The 20,053-nt window shown below is 51.3% G+C and overlaps 2 protein-coding genes across 2 annotated transcripts; both read right to left on the bottom strand.

The window, feature by feature from the left end:
• Positions 1–816: 816 nt before the first annotated feature.
• On the bottom strand, positions 817–1,630 carry LOC131287681 (small ribosomal subunit protein uS11m). Its single transcript, XM_058316758.1, has 3 exons — positions 1,381–1,630; positions 1,010–1,307; positions 817–924 (listed from the first exon to the last, which is right to left on the bottom strand). The coding sequence occupies exons 1-3, from the start codon at positions 1,572–1,574 to the stop codon at positions 817–819; spliced, it is 600 nt and encodes a 199-aa protein (XP_058172741.1). The 5' UTR covers positions 1,575–1,630.
• Positions 1,631–3,647: 2,017 nt separating this feature from the next.
• On the bottom strand, positions 3,648–19,691 carry LOC131289742 (ubiquitin carboxyl-terminal hydrolase puf). The gene is made up of 17 exons (XM_058319050.1): positions 19,451–19,691; positions 17,368–19,227; positions 17,190–17,247; positions 16,168–17,116; positions 11,896–16,098; positions 10,758–11,783; positions 8,874–10,555; positions 8,680–8,803; positions 8,410–8,597; positions 8,055–8,325; positions 7,114–7,971; positions 6,812–7,002; positions 5,721–6,738; positions 5,438–5,652; positions 5,255–5,378; positions 4,979–5,186; positions 3,648–4,903 (listed from the first exon to the last, which is right to left on the bottom strand). Exons 1-17 carry the CDS (start codon positions 19,491–19,493, stop codon positions 3,648–3,650), a joined length of 14,274 nt encoding a protein of 4,757 aa, XP_058175033.1. The 5' UTR covers positions 19,494–19,691.
• Positions 19,692–20,053: the final 362 nt, after the last annotated feature.

Here is a 20,053-nt window from a genome sequence, read left to right as displayed (position 1 = left end):
GCGTTTCATTCTGCCAACCAAATTCCCAAACGCGTTACGCTAAGCGGTGGTACCGTTTTTAGCTAGCTGTTATTCCAATAGAGATCCTAAGAAAACGAAGAGTTGCATGTGCGCTTACCATCTTCTTTACCCTTCCCCCCCAACCCCAGCCAACCCACCCATGCGCCTTCCCTGAGAACGCAACGGAACAAAAACAGATACCAATAGAATGACCAGAGCTAAAGATGAGGCCTGCAGCCGTTGGAGCTTTCCACTGATTAGTCTACTTACGTGCAAGTCCAAAAGTGTAGAATAGTAGTTTAAAAGCAGGTTACGAAACGATCGAAAATCACAAAACAATCAGTAGAAACCGTTGTAGAAGCTTGAACAAATAATGGAAGTTGTAGAGAATAACTGCCCGCGATCGATGTGTGTATCGGTTTGTCTTATACCATGTATAAGACCGATAGGCGTACGATGCAAACCGGAACGGATTTTATTTGGTCTTCTTCAGGGTACCGCATAGAGATAGAAAAAAAAATAATAAGAAAACCAAGCATACCACATGGTACGAAGCCTTTTCTGCTCTTCCGCCTTCTTCTTCCTTTCGGCAAAGGCGTGTGTCCTTTTCCCTTCTACCCGCCAGCAAACGCAACGTAACAGTTGTCCCTCCCTAGGGGGAGGGATTTTGTTTTTAGAAGAATTTCCGTTAGGTTTTTACTATTATTATTTTTAATAATAAAACTGAAGTGTAACATTTATGTACGTGTGTTTCACTGAACATTCTCCCTTTCCCACAGGAATACGGTCCAATGACACAACAAGATGTTTCGGTGACTACAGTTTCCTCTGCTTCCTTGGGCGCGGTGGGTTCCAAGAGACGGGTGTCGTATCCGTGATGGAAATGATGTTCAAACCTGCCATCTCGAGGCCTTTAATGGCAGACTGTGGGTGAAAAGAAAACGATACACGTAGGATTCATCAATGAAACGATGGGTTTCTTTTCCGACAATGAATTCCCAAACGTTACCATCCGTCCCGGGCCGAGTCCACGAACGGTCACACGGACCGTTTTGTAGCCACGTTCGATCGCCCTCGAGCTGATACTGATGGCGGTAGCTTGCGCGGCAATGTTCGTGCCCTTGCGGGTATTTTTGAACCCTTCGATACCGCACGACCGGATGAACTGTGGCACACCCTTGGCATCGGTGATGGAGATGATGGTGTTGTTGGGGGAAACGCGAATGTGGCAGATCGGTATCTCGTTAAACGGGACCCCGTTGAAGAGTGCTGTGGGTGTGCCTGCGTCCGGAAATATGCTGCTCTTTCTGTAATCCGAACAATGGTGGAACCATCAAATATACTTTCGATTGAAGTCTGCTCCACTTCCTCCAGCCTTACTTATCGATCATGGAATCGATGTCGATCGAACGTTCACCGACGGTGCCTTCATCTTTGGTCGGCAACGAAGCAAGCATTGCCTTGCGATCCTCCACTTTGCACAGCATCGCGGACCGATGAATGTGCCGTACGTTGCTGGGTACCGTTCGGGATACTAACCCCGTGATAAACGAAAGAGGCCTTAGCAGAGACATTGTGCTCGTTTTTGCAGGAGTATTTTACTTATTAAAATATCACAATATCTCCCGCAACCGGCCCCTATCCGAGGTACTTTCCTTGCTACAATGTTTACGCAACGGCACGGAGAACTGTCAAAGCACGCTGAGCGAAAGAAACGTCAAAACAAAGCGCACACTTGGGTAATTTTCAAATCACCGAAAGGATTTTACGTTATTGAAAGGATACGAAAATTCAGCTGACTTCATATTCTGTAATAATATTTCCCAGACGTATTACGATACGTCCATCAACTTTTTCTTATTGCAATTTCCCTGTTAAGTAAAGTTGGTAAATAGGTTTCTTTCGGTCTTTATCTTTTCGGACAGAGCGCAAACATCGAACTCCATCGGTCATAACCATCGATTCACGATAATAAATGTTTTTTATAACTAAAAATAATAAGTTTCATACGAGTAATAAGGACCATACGGAAATTTTTAGACTAGCTAGTGTAATAATAAATATGATACCCCGCCTCTCTCTGTCTTATCATTCTCCGTCGACCGCAGATTCCCATTTTAAATCTTATTCAATTTCCTCCCATCCAGCACTGATACGTTATTGAATAAAGAGACGAAGAGAAGAAGTAATGATAGGGGGAAAAAAAAGAAAGAACGCATAGGCAAGGACGAAATGCAATGTTGGAAACTGACTTGCAACTTTCAACAATTGCATTCCGCGTCGCATGTTCGATAGAAAAGGTGGGCACCAGCGTTTTAAAACAACACTCCCGAATGAACTGGCTTCTGGTGGTTGCTTAATGAATGAAGGACGATATAACAGTAATAATAATATGTATGGTAAAAAAAATCGTTACATCAATGTATAATCACTGACCGCATGTAATGTGGAAAAAAAATGGAAATTTTTTTGTTTTGCTGATTTGTTTGATTTTTTGTTTGTTTTTTCAACCATTCATTCGCGCTTAGCATTAGATTATCTTTTCGTTTTCCATCAACCCTTTTTACTTTGGGAAACCCTTCCCAAATGCGGTGCTGCTACAATTCGTCATACATATCCTTGCGTCCGAAGAAATCAACACTCTCACTCTCTTTCGTCTGCTCTATTTCGAGGCCGCGCTAGATGCCCTGCGTTTTTTGTTTGTTCTTAGCCTAAATACGTTTTTTCCTGTTTTCTTCTGTTTTATCTGCGATGAGCTGTAATTTTTACTTTCACGCATCACCCGCCGTTCCACCTTTAAACACACCTATGTGCCTGTGGGTATGCTGCGCCCCTCCCCTACTAGGTGCACTGAATTTAAACATCACATTCTTAGGGGTGCCTCCTGTGGCATCGCATTACGTTGTTCAAGATCTCCCCCTTGCTTAGGGATGAACTGAACAATCAATAAAAAAAAATATACGTCATGAAACAATGTACCCAATAATAACGGTTTCTGTTGCTTACGATTGCTCCTTAAATTATCTTTTTCTTTTTTTACTTTCTCCGATCATGCCAACGTGATGCTTACGGTTACCGCGTTCAACTGCACAATAATGACCGTTATCGTAATAATAGTAATAAAATTAATAATAATGAAGGAGATACTCTCCCACAATCGACAACAAAGTGCGATACCGAGCGCGATGATAAAAATGAAATTGATAAAAAAGTAAAAAAAATTGAAGAATTTGGTGACGATTTTGCACGATTCTTCCCTGTGAATACTACACGGAATTCCGGATCGATAACCATCGCTCCGTACCCATATACCGGGTCTACCATAATCTGGGGATACATAAATATCCGTTCAAAAACCAACTGCACCGTAACACCAGCCCGAAATTCAACCAAATACGTGCGCATATTATTCGTCCGAAGCGTGCAAATCATCTCCATATTAAGTAGTATCCTTAAAACGACATTTTGTTATATTTAGATACAGTAAGTCGGTCCGGTTCACTCTTTCAAACCCACTCACTCACTCACTATTCCCTGGTGATCGTTTCACTCCCGGTTTGCTCAGCAATCGGTGGTAACCATGCATGGTTACTAAGAGCAACACAGCAATTCTCTCACATTGCAGTGAACAGTCATCGTACGCGCATTTACGTTTCCCCTTCGATTTTATTGCGCGCTGCCGGTTCGGAAGTTGGCCTTTCCTCTGCAACCGGTGGTTCACTACACTCGATGGCGGTTCCTTTGCCTGGTCCTTCGACCACGTTGTTGGTAGTAACTTTCGATGGTGGTGCCGGTGGTTCCGTCTCACCACCATCACCAAGCTTCTTCTTAATCTTGCTTGGGCTTGGACATTGCCTAGCGTCGGGCTCTAGGTGCTGTGGCATTTTTGGTCGAACGGTCGCGTCGGTTGCGTGTGTGCCGTCCGTCGTCGTTTGCTTACCTTCGACATTATCGTCGTCTATTCGTGGTGTGGTTGGATCCACCGCAGGAGCGGCCATGGACTTTGACTTGCTGCCCAAAGAATGCTCCTGCTCCTGCTTTGAACTAACGACTGATGGTTTGCTGTTGTCCTCCGACCGACGATCGCCACTCTTATCGCCACTGTCTTTTTTATCCTCCTCATCGTCGTCGTCGTCCAAGCACTCAAATATAAGCTCAATATGGCTCTCGATATCTTTCACCAGATTGCGCAGGTACTGTTCCTGCTGCTTCTGATGCTGTTGCTGATTCTGCGGCGGCTCACCGCTACCGCTGGCCGACGGTGCCATCGGACCTATGGTTTCTTCTCCTGCAGGAGACTCCTTGGAACTGCTACTGCTTCCACTTCCGCTGCAACTATTTGTTGACCCCGCGACGCCCTCGTTAGACACCGGATCTTGCTTTTTAAGCGACTCTTTTATCTCTTCCGACGACACTGGATTTGCCTTACTAACGTCGTCTCCATAACGGGAGTGTTTTTCTGCTCCCTCTTGAGACATAACCACCGTTGTAGAGGCTGCCACCGTACTAGTTGTCACTGCTGTCGACGACGTCATGGTCGTGCACGTCGTCGTTGTCTCGCAGGATATTGCAGCATCCCGACGAGTGGTAATAAGCGAAGCAGCAGTCGTCGCTGCGGTCCCGACAGTGGACGGAGGTTTCATCATTACGTCGGCGGTGGAACATGATCCGCCCGGTTGTGGTTTACTCTGTACGGTGATTTCTATCGACGGAAGCGTTTCTTTACCTCGGGAAGACTTTCCACCAGCGCCCGACGACACTGCGGTTCCTGCATTGTAAGCCGCCGCTGGAGCACCAACTTCAGTCGGCGTGCCACCCGATGACGAAGTCATTGGCGAGCGGACAACCGGATGTATCGTTATGTGTGGCACGGTCACTTTACGTTTTTTCGGTGGCGTTTCTTCTACAGAAATAAACAAAAGTAAAGAAAGTGTGTTATACGGGTTGAAAACTACTGCTTCCTTTCTTCCATTCCTACCGTCGCTGTAGATTTCATCCTTAAACTTCGTCAGCACGGCATGCAGCGAGTTTTGCAGGGCTCCCTTCACGCTCCTGGGGATTCCCGTGCGTTGCCCGATAATGCGGATCGCCTGCAGATCGCCGCAAATGTCCTCCAGGTTGCCCTTGTCCGGCAGCAGTTGACAGATGGACTCGAGCAGACGTGGTACAACCAGGCGAGATTTTATCTAAAAGTCACCAAAAATAAATAAATAATAACCGAACAATCGCTCCTTTATCATTTTGTTTTTACCACCTTTGGGTAGTAGATTTCGATAAAATTTGCTATGATTGGGTCGTTTAGCGATAGTCTTTCATCTCTCAGTATGTTGTCGATGTAATCGATGAGCAGGGGATTCTTAATCAGCATCTCCGAGTACCTGCAATGAGCACCGTGATTATGCATTGTTCGTTAACGGAGACTAGTTACTGCTCTTACCTATGCGTCGTCTTGTTGTTGTAGATGCCAACCCAAAACTTGGGGAAAATGTTAAAGTGTAACACAACCGCTTCAATGCCGGCCAGTAGCGACAAGTGGACCATCGGTTCGGTGAAATGATTCGCGGTTACCGCCACCCGGAACATGATGTCGAGAAACTCGTGGTACGGTCGATAGAATAGTTCCAGCGCCAGGTCAAAGTCCTTATCGAGACCCTAAATGGTAAGAGTTCAATTGGATGAGTAAAATTCTACTTCGAATCGCCACATCCCCTCTCGCTCACCTTCTCACAGATCTGAGACTGTGGAATGTTCATCTGAACCATCGGTCTCGGTGGGCGAGGTGTATTTTTCGAAACCGGTGGCCAGGCCGCCTTTACGCCGCGTCGAGGGAAGTAGGATCCTAACGGACCAATGGTGGCAGCCGTTGCAGCGTTAACGGCAGTCGCTGCCGCCGCCGCTGCTGCAGCTGCTGTCGTTGCTCCTGATGCCGATAGTGCCACGGAACCGCCGGTGCCGGTCGCTCCCATACTATTCGGCTGGTGGTGGGTTAGATGGTGCACGCTCGGTGCATGGCAGTTCGTTAGCAGCGGAACGAGCACGGTCGAGATGATGTCCGGGGTGGCACACTTGACCAACTCCTTGAGCACCTCCAGTGCCAGATTGCGCATCTCGGGCGGGTTGAACGTGTTCAACAGCGTGGCCAACCGACGTACGGCATCGGGCAGACCCTTCATCAGCGGTGGCGGAGGTCGTTTCTTCTGCTCGCGGCAACTAACACGCAGCGTGCTTATCAGCAAGATCACCTCCGTCAGCAGCTCCTGCAGGTCGCCGAACACATGGCAAGCGGTCGCCTCGTGGTACATCGAGTGAAGCGTGTGCAGTGCATCGAAGCAGAGCGTAATGCCACCGTTCAGCACCACAAACAGCCGATCGTCGTCGTTTTCGACCAGAATGCGCAGTGCAGCGATCAACGTACCCCAGGAAACGCGCGCATCCAACCCATTCAAGTAGGCGGTGAGGGTCGTGCGGCGGAAGATCGTTACGTCCCGCTGCTCGACCTCGTTCGCGTCCGGGTGTCGCTGGGCGAACAGTGTCATCAGGCGGAACAGTTCGTCTACGGCTAGAGGATACTGCGTCGGATGCGGCGTTATGTTCTTAAACGCCCACTGTAGGTTCTGGTGGGCCGCCAGCTGACGAGTCAGAAGACGACTCTGCTGACAGCACATTCGCAACAAGCCGTAGTACACCGGCAACATTGCGCGATTGTACGTCACTATTTCCGTGTCGTCATGATCGGCTCTGAAAGATGAACAAAAGTGCCCAAAAGAATAAAAAAAGAAATATAGAGTCTACGATAAAAAGGTATACTTACAGTATGTAATTAAACGCGATGTTACGCGTTATATCTGGACAGTTTGCCACGAGAATCGCATTTTCTGGACAATCTAAGGTGGCCTGATACCAGAATGCGAGCAATGCCTGCTTGTTGTGATGCGCCGGTACAGCCGGCTCTGATAGCCTCGGGTGAAACAGCTCCCATAACGACCGCAGATGTGGTCCAACCTGCAACAAGAGTGACCAAAACGAAATTACTAATCTCTCGAGAACGACCGGGAAGACATTTTCAAATCAGCATGACCTCAATAAATGAAGCGACGCAGGGAAATTTCTTACCATTAATTTCTCCGTCTTCGACACTAAACAGTATGTGAGCAGGTTAAAGTACGCCGTCAGCTTGGTTGTGCCGTGTACGTTGTACTCGGTATAGTTGCGTGCCGACCGCAACAGCAGCAGCAGCAGATTGAGGATGGTGTGCAAAATCAGCTGCGCTTCGCATGAGATTTCCCGATGCTGAAACACGTGCATCGACAGCTTGTGGTGCGACGTCGCTCGGTAGTTGTTGCGGAAGCTTTGCGAAGGCACTAGGGACACCAGCAGGTAGGCGGCAGCATTGCGCACCCGGGCGTTGGTATGTGCGAGCAGAAACGTTTCCACCCAGCTTTCGGCCGACTGCAGGATCCAGTTATGGGCGATCTTGTTGCGAGGCGCTTGCACCGCCAGCCAATCCAGGGCAGACTGGGGGCAGTACTCGGCCGCATCCCAAACGCGTTGTAGCACCAACTGTGAAAAGCACGGCAAACCGGACGGACCGCCGGAAGATTCGGTGAGCAGTGTGAGCAGCTTGAAGAACGGACCACACAGTTCCGTGTGCTTTGTGACGGCCGTGAACAGCATCGTGATGATCTGGCTGGCGAGCCGCTCATCACACCGGCACAGGGCGTGGATGAGATGACGCGTCTGGTGCGGGTTAATGTTGTCCTTGATCTGCTGGTACAGGAAGGGGAATCCCTTGCCGCCCGCGATTGCATTATAGTCGCGAGCGGAAAGATGCAGCCGGAGATCGGGCCCGCGCGAGCGTTCCACCAACGAAGCCACCAGGGCAATCATTTTGTCCAGCGATGCTGGTCGCGATTTATCCACCGTGAGCGTCTCATCCGATGAGTTTTCGTCATTATCTGAACTGGCATCAATCTGGGAAGATGGTAGAACATAATGGCAACGTTTTTCAAAGATTTTCTACACGGCTTTCGCTACCCTTAAAAACAAATACTCACACATTCCTGGCCCTTGTGCCCGAGATAGAAATCGGCCACGCTCCGGATGACGTTAATGCGTAGAAGGAACAGTGCTTCCTCTTCACCCATCCGCGAAAACTCGTACAACAGCCCGAAAAACTCTGACAAATGGCGCGAATGGGCCTTTGCTCCATGCTCCATTAGCATGATGAGAGACTTGATGAAGCGCGTCACGCACGACACATTTCCGATGATTTCATTCCCATCGACGTCCGTTTCCGCCTTCAGATAGAGAGCGCAGTGGCTTTGTCTAAAACCCAAACACAGGCGCAATAGAATTATTAGTGATTGTTGTTGACAACCGCAAAACCGAACGGTCCCCAGTAAACCTTACCTCAAGCGCTGTATCACGTGAATGACAAGCCGCTGGAACATTTGACGAACCATCTGGTTCGGGCATTGGATCAGCACCTGGACGGGCCACCACGGCTCGGCCGACATGTGACTAAGGAACCATTCGCAGGCTTCCTGGCTGGCGTTGAACTGTTTCGTTAGCAGCTCCACCCAGAGCACCATCGTGGGCTGGAAGCGAATCGTCGAAAACGGAGTTGTTCAAAGCAGTGTTACTAAAGTAGTGAGAGACACGGTAATAAGATAAACTTACCTTTTCTTTCGCGTGAATAAATGTTTCAATAAAGAAAGACACGGATAATTGGGCTGCGATACACGTAATGTCCGGTAGCGCCAGTAGGCTTTGCGGTATATGACCACAGATCTGCCACATAAAGCTAGTAGGAAATGGAAAGAAAAACGGTTAATATACTGCTTTATATATTCAGGTTTCTTCAACACACTTACTTGAAATAGGTATGTTCAAAAATGTTGCGATCTTGCAGAAAATGTCTATTGTCCTGCCATATCCACTCCTCCAGCTCCTTTGACAGGGGCCGAAGTCGGAGCCGTTTGTTCGATGTGCTGATCCGGTTCACCATCACTAGCCCGCTACCTCCGGTAACCGAGGTGGCACCGCTTGAGCCTGAGCTCGAACAACCGGGCGAAGAGGAGGACGATGATTGCAGCACAACGTGGGGTGAGTTGTGCAACGACGGTCCCGGAACTCCGGTCGCTTGTCCGACGACGGCTGCCATAGGGAGGCCGATGTTTCCTCCTACGGTTGCCGTCAATGCGGACAGCGACGATATCGACGAGTACGATGATGGGGACGGTTCTGACGAGACCACACCGTGCAACATGGCGGCGGCGGCACTGACTCCTGTGCCGACGGGCGATACCGAGGATGAGGCCGTCGGCTGGAAACCGAGTACCCCAGTGGAGCCACCGAGCGGTACCAGGCAGGATGTCGAGGACGTTGAAGTGGTGGATGTCGTTGCAGTTCCCACCTTGGGTACCATGATCGGATGCATGTGAGCGGCGTTGGCGACTATCGACGTTTTTCCTATAGCCGCCGAGGCTGCTGCTGCCGACGAAGGAATGACGGACGTCACTCCGGTCGACGTAGCCGATGCTGTTGATGTCGTAGAGGCCGACGGCGACAGTGACACCGCAGTACTCGACGAAGAGGCTATCGTTGACGTCGTCGGACTAACAGCTCGCGTCGGTCCCCCCTGGCTCTGTGATGATGAAGCCGATGGCGACGGTGGTGGTGGTAGTGGCAATGAAGGTTGTGGTGTTGGCCTAGCGATACCTTCTTTCTTAATATCTATATCACATTTACTTAGATGATTACTTTGTTTAGCTACTTCACTAGGTAGTTGTTGGATGAATTGTTCAGTCTCTTGATCACGTTCATTATTTGCTTTCTTCAGCTTCATCTCATTTGACTCCGTCGTCGCTGCAGCAGCTGGCATCACTTCATGTGCCAACTTCAACGCTTTCGTTACCTCACCCAGATCCCCATCTTGCCCCGAATTCGTTGCTGGTGATAAAGACGAAGAAGTAGAAGCAGTACTCTGCACCGACGGTACGGATGAAGATGCATTGCTATCTGACTTTGTCGCAGTGGTGCTAGCAGGCGGGGTTTGAGCAGCGTTGTGGGTTGGCCCTCCCGAAGACGAGACCGACGCCGGCAATTTTGTTGATGTGATTTTATCTGAATCCGACTTTATGGCAGCACCACGTGCTGCGCCTTCAGAGCGAACAGAGCCCGATGGTTCAGTGGACACGGATTCACACTTCTTCGAAGTCACTTTCTTCGAAGTAGAGGAAGATGTTCCGGGTAGTGGCACACCGGTTCTGACCGGTACTGTGTTGCCAAATAGCAACGGTGAGCTCGATCGCTTTGGTTCGGCCGGAAAGTTACCAGAGGCATAACAGTTACTACCGGTGCTGCTATTCCGGTTCGCCGCGGTTCCTATCTGTTGTCTGTCAGTCGAGGTGGAAGCCATCTGTTGATCGACCTGATCGCGCTGCACGTTCTTTCCCTTGTTGGAGCGCCATTCGTAGAAGAGCATGTAAGCGGAGTTGGTTTTTTCGAAACTGAAATCCAAATACTTTTCCGTCACTGAGTCGTATGTTTTACTCTGAAAGTAGAATGCATTTAAAACAAGGAATATACATTAAAGTACATAAAATACAATACACTACAAAAGGAAGTAAATTTGTTATATAACCACAATTGAATTGATTAAAACGTTCACAATTGATGTCATGGAACTCTAATTAACCACATGAAATAGGTCTTGAAACCATGGAATATTGGTTACGTCAGAACTTGTAGCTTACCGTCATTTCTCCACCGAAACATTCGGCAGCAATTTGTGACGGGTCGAACAGTTTCACTTCGGCGTCGTTAAACAGAAACCATCTCTCTTGGTGGTTCGGATCGCCGTCTTCGTTGCGCTCCTTGATGAAACTGTAGTAGTGCCCACCGTCGGCGTTGCCTGTATGTACCGTCACGCCAACTAGATCGTACTCGTAGTTCTCGTTGAAATCCTCCGACTCTTCTTCGTCCATCGTTTGCTGCTGTTTTTGCAGATCACCGCTGCTGCTGTCGCTCGTGTTGCCATTGGTAACGGCTGTTTCGTTTGTTTTGCTGCTGCTAGGGTTGATGTTTTTGTCATCGTCCACTACCTTCGTTGTAACATCAGCCGACTTCATTTCGACATCTTCACCATCGGTAGCCTTCACATTCCCTGCCGGCGTAGAACCTTTGTTGCGGTCCTTTCCATTTGCGTCACTGCTTGTGCTGACGGTGCCAGTACTTGTACTGCCGTTGCTACAATTGCTAGTGCTGCTGCTGCTGCTACTGCTGCTACTACTGTCATCGTTCCCCCCTCCACCGGACATCGCCGATGGCCCGGGCAGAGTAGTGCTTCCAATTCCTGCTCCTCCACCACCAATCTCCGATGTTGACGATTCGCTGACGTTGCGTGAGTGCGACCGTCGCATCTGCGATTTGCGCTTTTCCTCCTGATAGTGGTGGGGCATCAGCGTTTTCTCCACGTAGCCGGACATATCGAGGCGCATCGGGAAGGAAAAATGGGTGTTCACCTTTTCCTTCAGCATCGTGACCATGTTGAACGTGTAGCGCATCGTGTTGAAGCACAGGATCTGGGGCAGCTTCTTGAAGCAGGCGCGCTTCTCCGCCCGCACCTTCTTGCCGCACTGCGAGCACGTGTACATATTGTCACCCTCGAGCGTATCCTTGACCGTGACCTCGTCGAGCGATTCGTGCAGGTTACGCATATCCGCCACCTGACACCGTACGGTGTAAAACTCCTCCAACGTTCTGCTCACGTGTCCGCAATCCTACAAGAAACATATAAAATGGTTAAATTAGAAACGTCCACGCTTGGGCAAGGGAAGCAAACGGAGACGGAAAATTGGAGACGTGTTTTTCGTATGCTCGAAAAAAACTCACTAAGGACACAACATTATTGCTGATGACACCGCAGAAGATTCGTTTCACTAGGGCCTTCAGATCGGGCGTCATCTCCTCCAACTTCGACACCAGGTCGATGAAGAACTCGGCCATATCCTTCTGCTCGCCCGTGTTCAGCGGCTGGTGGTCCATCTGATACACTCGACAAAACGATCGCGGGCAGTACGCCTTCCGCTCCGACTCCATTAGGTAGGCGAACATGCGCTGCAGTTCGCATAGGGTGGCCTTGTGCTTCTGAGGCGCATCGGTCGAGATGGACAGGATGGCATCGCGCGTCTGGGGCGTCATGAACAGATGCTGTATGCAGGACGCCATATAGCAGGTCGCGCCGAGGTTGGTCAACCCGACGTACCCACACTCGGAGCGGCCCTCATCCTGCGGCCAGTAGTCCCACGGGTAGGGCGAATGCGGCCCGGCACGATGCTGCTGCATCAACTTGCCATGCAGCAGAAGATAGTTTTCCGGTGCATTACGGCACATCTCCACCAGAAGATCGTACGCGGCCGCCCGGGCACCGTGGCTCTTGCACTTTGGCTTCTCGCGATCCTCCGGCGACGGGAGCTCGAACAGGCAGCAGAACACACTGACCATAAAATCCTGACCGGGCGTGCTGTACTTGAACGGTGGGTCGAACTTCAGCAAGTTTGCCATCAGATTCAGCAACCCGAACAGCCCATCGTCCGGACTGCCGTGGCGACTCTCAAGATAGTCACGCTCTAGAATGCTTCTAGCCACCTGCTGACACATCGCATCCAAGCCAATGGTATCTCTCGGCTGTGTCGCTAGGTCCGAATCGACCGAACCATTACCACCACCACCACTACCACCTCGTAACAGTTCTGGCGAGAGTGCATCCACCAGGCGGCACAGGAGCCAGAAGTAATCCCTACAAGCTGGACCGTACGGTTCCTTTCCTTCATCGCCGGCGGCAAGCAGCGCACCGTAAATACCACCAGCTACACCGATACCACCAACGGCTCCACCAGCTCCTCCACCCAAGGCCTGCGGTTTCATGTTCTCCGCCAATGGCAATAGGGCTACCAACTTCGACAGCAACGGTGCCATCAGCTCGTAGTATGTCTGAGCGTTACCTAAACACAGCCGATAAAGCGCGGCACACGCTTCCCTCCGCACGGCCGGTTCCGGATCGTCCAGAATCAACCGCTGCAGCCAGTGCCCGTTAGCCTCGATGGTCCACAGCATTCGACGTACCTCGCGGCACGAGTGGGCATAGCAGACGAGTAGATTCATCGCGTAATGGATGACCTGCGGGCGGCCGAACAGACCCGTTTTGAACAGGTTCGGATTGAGCGGCAGCGATTCCTCGTTCAGAATCGATGCCAGGCGCTCGAGCGTAGGCCGTGGTTCCAACAGTGCAAGCGTTTCACGGTTCAAGGGTGGAATCATTATAGCAGTTCCTTCCGCCTCAGCCTTCAGCTCGTCCATTCCCAGCAGGCAGAATATGCGCAGCATCGAAGCAAGACAATCGTGACGCCACTCGTTGAGCACGTGCTTGTCCGACCCGTCGGCAGACTTTTGCAGCACCCCCGAGAGGAAGATCCGATAGAGGTGTGCCAGACCTCCGCAGCGGATAAATTCATCACTCCATTCGACCATCTTCGGTGCGGTGTCGTTGGGCTGAGGAAGATCACTACTAGCAATGGCCAACAGGTCTCGATTTAGGTCGGGCTTCTTGCCACCGTCTTCGCTAACTGCCTGTGTTTCTTGTTGCTTAAGGGATGTAGTTTCCATCGAACCAATATTTGCTGCAGTTGAAGACTCATTAGTCGCTTCGGTGGCTCGCTCATTCTCGCCCTTCGTCGTACCCTCTTCTGTGGTGGTGGTGGGTTTGTTCTCCTTGTTTGCCGTTCCACCTTTTCCCGATTCAACAACACGATCGTCGTCGAGAAGGAGTGGGGTCGGTTTCAATACTCCCGGTCCACACGGCGCAGTAAATTCGATTCGTTTGCCCTTCGGTGAAGACCCGCTGCTAGCACCGGTGCCCCCTCCTGGTGACACTTCTTGTAATATCGCAGAAGTAGAGCCTACCTGCCTGCTAGCGGCGGAGATGTGGCTTTGATTTTGCATCTTCAACGATTTGGAGCTGGAAATTTTCAGCTTCAATTGATTCTTTACCGAAAGAATCTTCGAGCTAGTACTTGGGCCTGCCATGCTGATACGCCCATGGCCACCACCATCGCTAACGAACCCTCCTGCACCGGGCGGTTTCACACCTGCAACACCTCCCGGTGCACCACCACCGCCGGTGGTGCCACAGCAGTTTCCGACAAACTTTGATTTGCAAAGACTCTCCACAATGTGAAGGGCGTACATGAACTTTTGGAGATTACGTGGATCAAGAATTTCCTCGAGCGTGTAGCATCCACCAAGCGGCGAAGAAGAGTCGGCCGTCGTGGACGATGTTTCATCCATCGGCTCCACCATTGGCGATGGTTCACCTTCTTGGATAGCTTTTTTGGCCGCACTTTCATCTTGTTGCTTTGAAGCCTTTTCAGGCTCTTTGAAAGTGAGATTTTTCAGCGTGTTCAGAAATGAAGGACACGTCGGCAGCATTGCCAGTATGTCCCAGACGCGCCGGGACAGCAGCTGGGCCTTCGTGTTCGGCTGGCAGCGCTCTCCGATGGTGCTAATCTTCATATCGCCCAGCGTTTGCATCAGTCGGAACAGCTGCTCGAAGTACGGTGGCTTCAGAAGCAGCAACGTCGGAAGCCAATCTTTCGGTGGTGGTGGTTGCATCGATGGATTCTCCGCCTGCTCACGACGTCGCATGCTGCGACCGCCGAGTGACACGTACACCATTTGGTTGTCCTTAAAACCCACATCCGCCAGGCTTCGCTCATCGTAATCGGACGTTATTTCCTGACCCTGGGTGATGATACGCAGTGGACCATCGTTGAGCAGCAGTCCTAGTACGGGTGCAGGGCTTTCGCCGGCCGTTGCCGAGGGGTTCGTCGTTTCGCCATTGTTGGCCGCCACATTCATTTCCTTCCCCGTTTGTTGCTGCGTTGCTCCACCTTGGTACGTTTCCCACCACTTGGCTATTTCGGCTTTCAGATCGGCCACGAGATCGCTGGCGTGCATGCTTAGGAACGATTTGTCCGGTACACCGGCCGGTTGCAGTACGATCCTTATTGGCGGACCCGGACCTTCCGTGCGCAGTGCACTGTGGGCACCGATATCCGTCCCTTCCAGTGCCCACCGGCGCAGGTGATACGCGTACCGACGTCGGAACGTATCGAGATGTGTATTGAGCAGCATTAGTGCACGCTGGACACACATCAGCGCGTACTCGGTGGCCGGCCCGTCGGCATGTGGTTGATTCAACTCCTCCACCGCCTGCGACAGGTGGTTCATGCACTGCGCCACAAACTGATGCTCGTAGCGTAGCTGCTGCTCCATGTAGTACGTGTTGATGTACTGAATTGCGGACAGCGACACGTCCGTGTTCGTTGCCCGAAGTGCAATCTTCCACAGCTGCTCGATCGCGACCGTATCCATCTGGTGGTTTACACCTTCCACCGGATGGTAGAACATCTCGCCACGGCCGAGGGTGAACAGTTGCTGGAACAGTCCGAGAGCAACGGTCGAGATTCCTTCCGGTTTGAGCTCTGGCAGCCGTTTGAGGTACAGATGCTGGATGGCGTTCACGCCGAGAGCATGCGTATCGCCTCCCTTCACCTGCGCCTGCAGCCACGAGAACAGGCAATCGCTACACTCCGGATCGTTGGCAAGACAATCCCAGAGGGCGCCCACCTGGTTCAGCGTCAAACGGAAGCTGCGCGGCGATCCGACGTCACTGAACACCGACGTTAGAAACTGTAGCCGCACTTGGATCTGTGTCACGTGCGAATACAGCGGTGGAGCGTTTCCGCTACGCACCCGGGATGAGTAGTGCTTGAGATTGTTGAAGAAATGGAACATCATCTCGTGCTGTCGCTCGGACCACAGGACCACCTGATGGGTGGTAACGTCGCGAAATTGCTGGAACGAGGCAAACAGCTTGGGCAGCAGTTTCAGGCTCGTAACAATGCTTCGGTTTTCGGCAAGGTTCTGCAGGCAGCCTTCGATGAACCGCGTGCGTATGTTTTTGTCCGTGTGGTAGCACAGCAATGTACCGAGCACCTTTTCTGCCTCGAGCGCTATCGTTTCACCCAGTTGTCCCTGAGAATTGAAAATAAATGAATAAAAACGTTACATAGAATGATTCAAGACAACTACAACGTCACTTACAATTTTATCATCCTGCAGCAGATCCCACAGCAACGTATTTCCCGGTTGACACACGTCGGAAAAACGATAAGCTGCTCCGACCAGTGACGATCCCACTGGCCCAGCGGAGGCGGCGACAGCGGCCGTGGCCTGTAGGATATCTTTCGTTTTCGTCGAAGGACCCTTACTCATTTTGCCCCCGCCACCGCCATTGTTTGGCCCAGCACCGATCCTATGCAACCCGCCCGAATGATGGTGATGATGATGATGCTGATGCGGGGAATGCTTCATCATGCCCATCCCAGGAGCAGCTCCCGCCCGCATCGATGACGGTCCCGGGACGGTCCCTATCGACCGAGGCCGAGGGATCGGAAACGATTGATGCAACGAAACGCCCCTGGCCGCCAGCTCCGCCAACTCTTCCTCACACGGCGACGGTTCATCGTCGAAATCGGCCAAATTCTTCTCCGACTTGTTGCTCAGCGGTGACGAGCAGCTGTTTTCGTTGTCGGCCGCCGCGGCCGCGTTAAGGAAGTTGATCAAATGACCCTCGCCCATCGCACCCATGAAGCTGGACATATCGTCGTTCATTGGCCCACTAGGAACTCCCCCGAGACTGTTTGGACCCCGCACTCCTGCTAGGGGGTCCGCACCGAGCACCCCCGGGCCGAGCGAACCCGACACAACACCGGCATGCTGCTGCTGAAGATGGCGCAATACGGACGTCTGCAGGTTGTTATCGCTGCAATCGCTATCCGGCATCATGGCGGCCAGCAAATCGCTGTCCTCGACATCGGACACGCTTTCCTGCAGCTCCTGCAGTTCCTTACGCGTCAGGCCACTGATCTTACGCCGCTTTTTACGCAACTTCTTGCGCATCATGAACGATTCGTCCACGTCGATGCAATCGTCGCTGCTGGTGCCATCTTCGTTAAAGGCCGCCATGGAATGCGTGATCAACGGGATCCTTCTGCGCATGGAACATGGAAAGGGAATTTACCATTAAGTGTTTAAAATCATTCACAGATAAAAGTTTCACTTACATTTTATCTTTCATTCGCTGATGCACATTGAAGATATCCGGCTCTACTTTGATACTGTCTGTAATGATAATTTTGAAAAGTCGCTATTTTAGTTACAAAGTCGACTTATTAACAGCGAAACCACTTAGTTTTCGTTTGAAAAATTATATTGACGAATAATTATTATTTTCTCACTTACCATCGGTAGTTTCATCACAACAATTTTTATGCCGCGCCTGCTTACATGGCGGTGCCCCAGTGTCGGATTCTCCTCCACCACGACGTTCCGGACCCATCTGACCCAGCGCTCCACCGGCAGACGGCGGCTTACGGCAGCCCGCCACACCCGATGCCATTGCCGACGGTCCTTCACCGTCCGAGCTGTCATCCTCCGGGTGCTCGTCCTCACTGTTACTCCCATCGACACTGACGCTGTTCTCCGAGCTGGATGGTAGCTCGTTGTAGTCGTTCCCGCGACCGGTTGCAATTTCGTTGATGGTGGCTCCGGCCGCTTTGCTCATATCGAACAGCGTCTGTCGCGAGCAGTCCCGCATCCATATTAACTTCGTTAGGGCCGACGCGATGTAGATGCTCTGTTCGGTGTGCTCCCGCGGGTCGAGCCGGCAAAGCAGCGAGTACAGGTGTGTGGCCGGCTTGGGTGCAAGGTTTTTCACCAACGAGGGCAGAATATCGTAGATCGTCTTCGAGCAGTGCTTCAGCTGAGCTGCCTGCCACATGAGCGTGATGTGTTCTTCCGTGATCTGGTTCTCGACGGCCAGGAAGTTGAGCACGATGTGCGATTGCTTGATCACCTCCACGTGCAGGTTCGGTCCGAACAGGTGCGAAATGATCTGATTTTCCGACAGCCAGCTGGCCAGCTTCAGTCCGACCGCCTCCACTTCGGACATTGTCTCCGACGTGCAGATGTCGTTGAACATATTGATGTGTGCGTTGATCTGCGCCATCCCGGCCAGTCGCATCGTGAGCGTGGACGAAGTGAAGTACTTGAAGGCCAGCGCAAGCCCCTCCGTGTCGAAGGTGATTTGCGAGTCCAGCGGGTCTTTGATGGCGGTCCACATGAAGTCGGCCATCGACTTGGTTGCCGGCGAACGCAGATCTTGATCGGACAGTCGGCACATGTACTGCAGCACTTTTACTCGCAGCGGAATAAATAGCTGCACAATCGAGCGATAATTTATCCACAGCTTTATATTCGAGCTGGTGGCCGTGATGGCGTGCGCTGTCGACACGGGCAATCCGGGCTGATCGAAGCACTGCATCATCGCCTCGAACCCGGCGTAGTTGCAGAACAACGACACGTTGCGCAGCAGGAAGGCCGGAATTTCACTGTCGTGCAGATCGCAGAACAGACTCAACGATTGTACCTCTTGTGGAGACACCTCATCCATGCGCGCGTGTACCCCATGCTTGTACGCTACGTACAGTGGAAAGTTCAGCAGGAACACCTTCGATACTAGTATCAGCAACTTTTCAACATCGAGCAGCGTCCAAACGTCTCCATCGAAAGACGGTTGATTGCCGCTGACAGTAGCTGGTTGCTTGTCACCCTCCGGACCCTCTTTGCCCTTCTTCGACGTCGGCCGGCTCGCGGAGCCATCATTCTTCTCCTCCCGGCTACTCTCTGCGTCCTTCGGATGGTCGTCTCTCACTTCTGACGGGTTTTTGTCACTACGAATCTCTTTACTTTCCGTTGACTTCACAGCAGATCCCTCCTCATGCCCTTTAGTATTGCCAGGCGTAGACACCGGGGTCGGTGTCTCGTGGGAGGCTGTGCCCTGTCCAGCCCCTCCCGAACCTGGTGAGGCCTGCAGTAGATTCTGTGCCAATAATTTGCGAATGTTCTTCAACTGGTAAACGGTAAAATAAACGATGCCTTGAACGACCAAGTTGAAGCGGTCGAAATTCTTTACATCTCGATAGCAGCACATGCACTGCCTATTGGGCCAAGTCTGGATGTAGTTCAGCACAATTTCAATCTCCCGCTTCTGCAAGAACACCGGCTGGTCGGCGTCATTGCCACCGTTGAATCGCGACTCATCTGCAAATGGGGAGAACATAAAGAAAAACATATGCAAAAAAACATGGAGAAACATGCTCAATACTGCCGCGGAAAATCGTGCAGTAAGACATTCGGAACATCATCACCAACACCACCGACAAATTGCGATCCATCGGGGGGGAGAACGGGGGGGCAAAATCGCATGATGCACCCAGCAGCCAAGCTGTCAAGACTGTGTGGCCACAGCGTGTGTGATACTTACACGAAACGAGAAGATTCAGAAAACCGGAGCAAACATCGCACATTTTTCCTTCCACTTCTGTTCTCCGAATGGAGGCGTGTTTCTAGTGTTTCCCGAGCTCTCGTCCGCCGCCACCATTCGAGCGAACTTATTGTTTTAGCGCTTGCCTTCTACCACGATTGCTCGCAAATTTGCAATGAAATATGAAATGTTTTCTTCACCAACTACACACTAGAAGTAAATCTTTCACCACTTTCTTTCTTCCCTATTTGCTGTCATTTGCTGTCAAACTCTTGCAATCGTCGTCGTCGTCGTTGCCTTCTTCGTTGCTCCTGCCTGCCGTCGCCTTCGTCGTTGTTGCCGTTCACCAACGTCGGCCGTTTTTGTGCAGCAGATTTTGCACGGCGACAGTTGGTGTTTTTCGCAAGCTTCACAAGCCAGGTTCCAACAATCACGAACACCTCGACCGTACCAAAGCGAGGCGAAACCGATGTTTCATTCACAAATGCACCGGAAAAAACATCACCCACTCTACCGACACATTCTTCGGTCCTTCGATTCGCAACGACAGTAGCTGTCGTTTTATGGCATAGCCCAAGGTGCCTCCTAAGAGAGGTGAGCTCA

This window comes from Anopheles ziemanni, chromosome 3, assembly GCF_943734765.1.
Source record: "Anopheles ziemanni chromosome 3, idAnoZiCoDA_A2_x.2, whole genome shotgun sequence".
Classification (NCBI taxonomy): domain Eukaryota; kingdom Metazoa; phylum Arthropoda; class Insecta; order Diptera; family Culicidae; genus Anopheles; species Anopheles ziemanni.
Note: the sequence above shows the minus strand (reverse complement) of the source record. Positions and strands in the feature narration are given on the sequence as shown.

What these genes read in the sequence shown, in the direction of transcription:
- LOC131287681 (XM_058316758.1), bottom strand. Translation starts at nt 1,574, where the DNA reads ATGTCTCTGCTAAGGCCTCTTTCGTTTATCACGGGGTTAGTATCCCGA. An exon ending in ATCGATTCCATGATCGATAA is followed by an intron (nt 1,308 to 1,380) that starts GTAAGGCTGGAG and finishes TTCGGATTACAG; the next exon opens with AAAGAGCAGCATATTTCCGG. An exon ending in GACTCGGCCCGGGACGGATG is followed by an intron (nt 925 to 1,009) that starts GTAACGTTTGGG and finishes TTTCACCCACAG; the next exon opens with TCTGCCATTAAAGGCCTCGA.
- LOC131289742 (XM_058319050.1), bottom strand. Translation starts at nt 19,493, where the DNA reads ATGTGCGATGTTTGCTCCGGTTTTCTGAATCTTCTCGTTTCGT. An exon ending in CAGCGAATGAAAGATAAAAT is followed by an intron (nt 17,117 to 17,189) that starts GTAAGTGAAACT and finishes TTCCATGCGCAG; the next exon opens with AAGGATCCCGTTGATCACGC. An exon ending in CGAAGACGGAGAAATTAATG is followed by an intron (nt 7,003 to 7,113) that starts GTAAGAAATTTC and finishes CTCTTGTTGCAG; the next exon opens with GTTGGACCACATCTGCGGTC.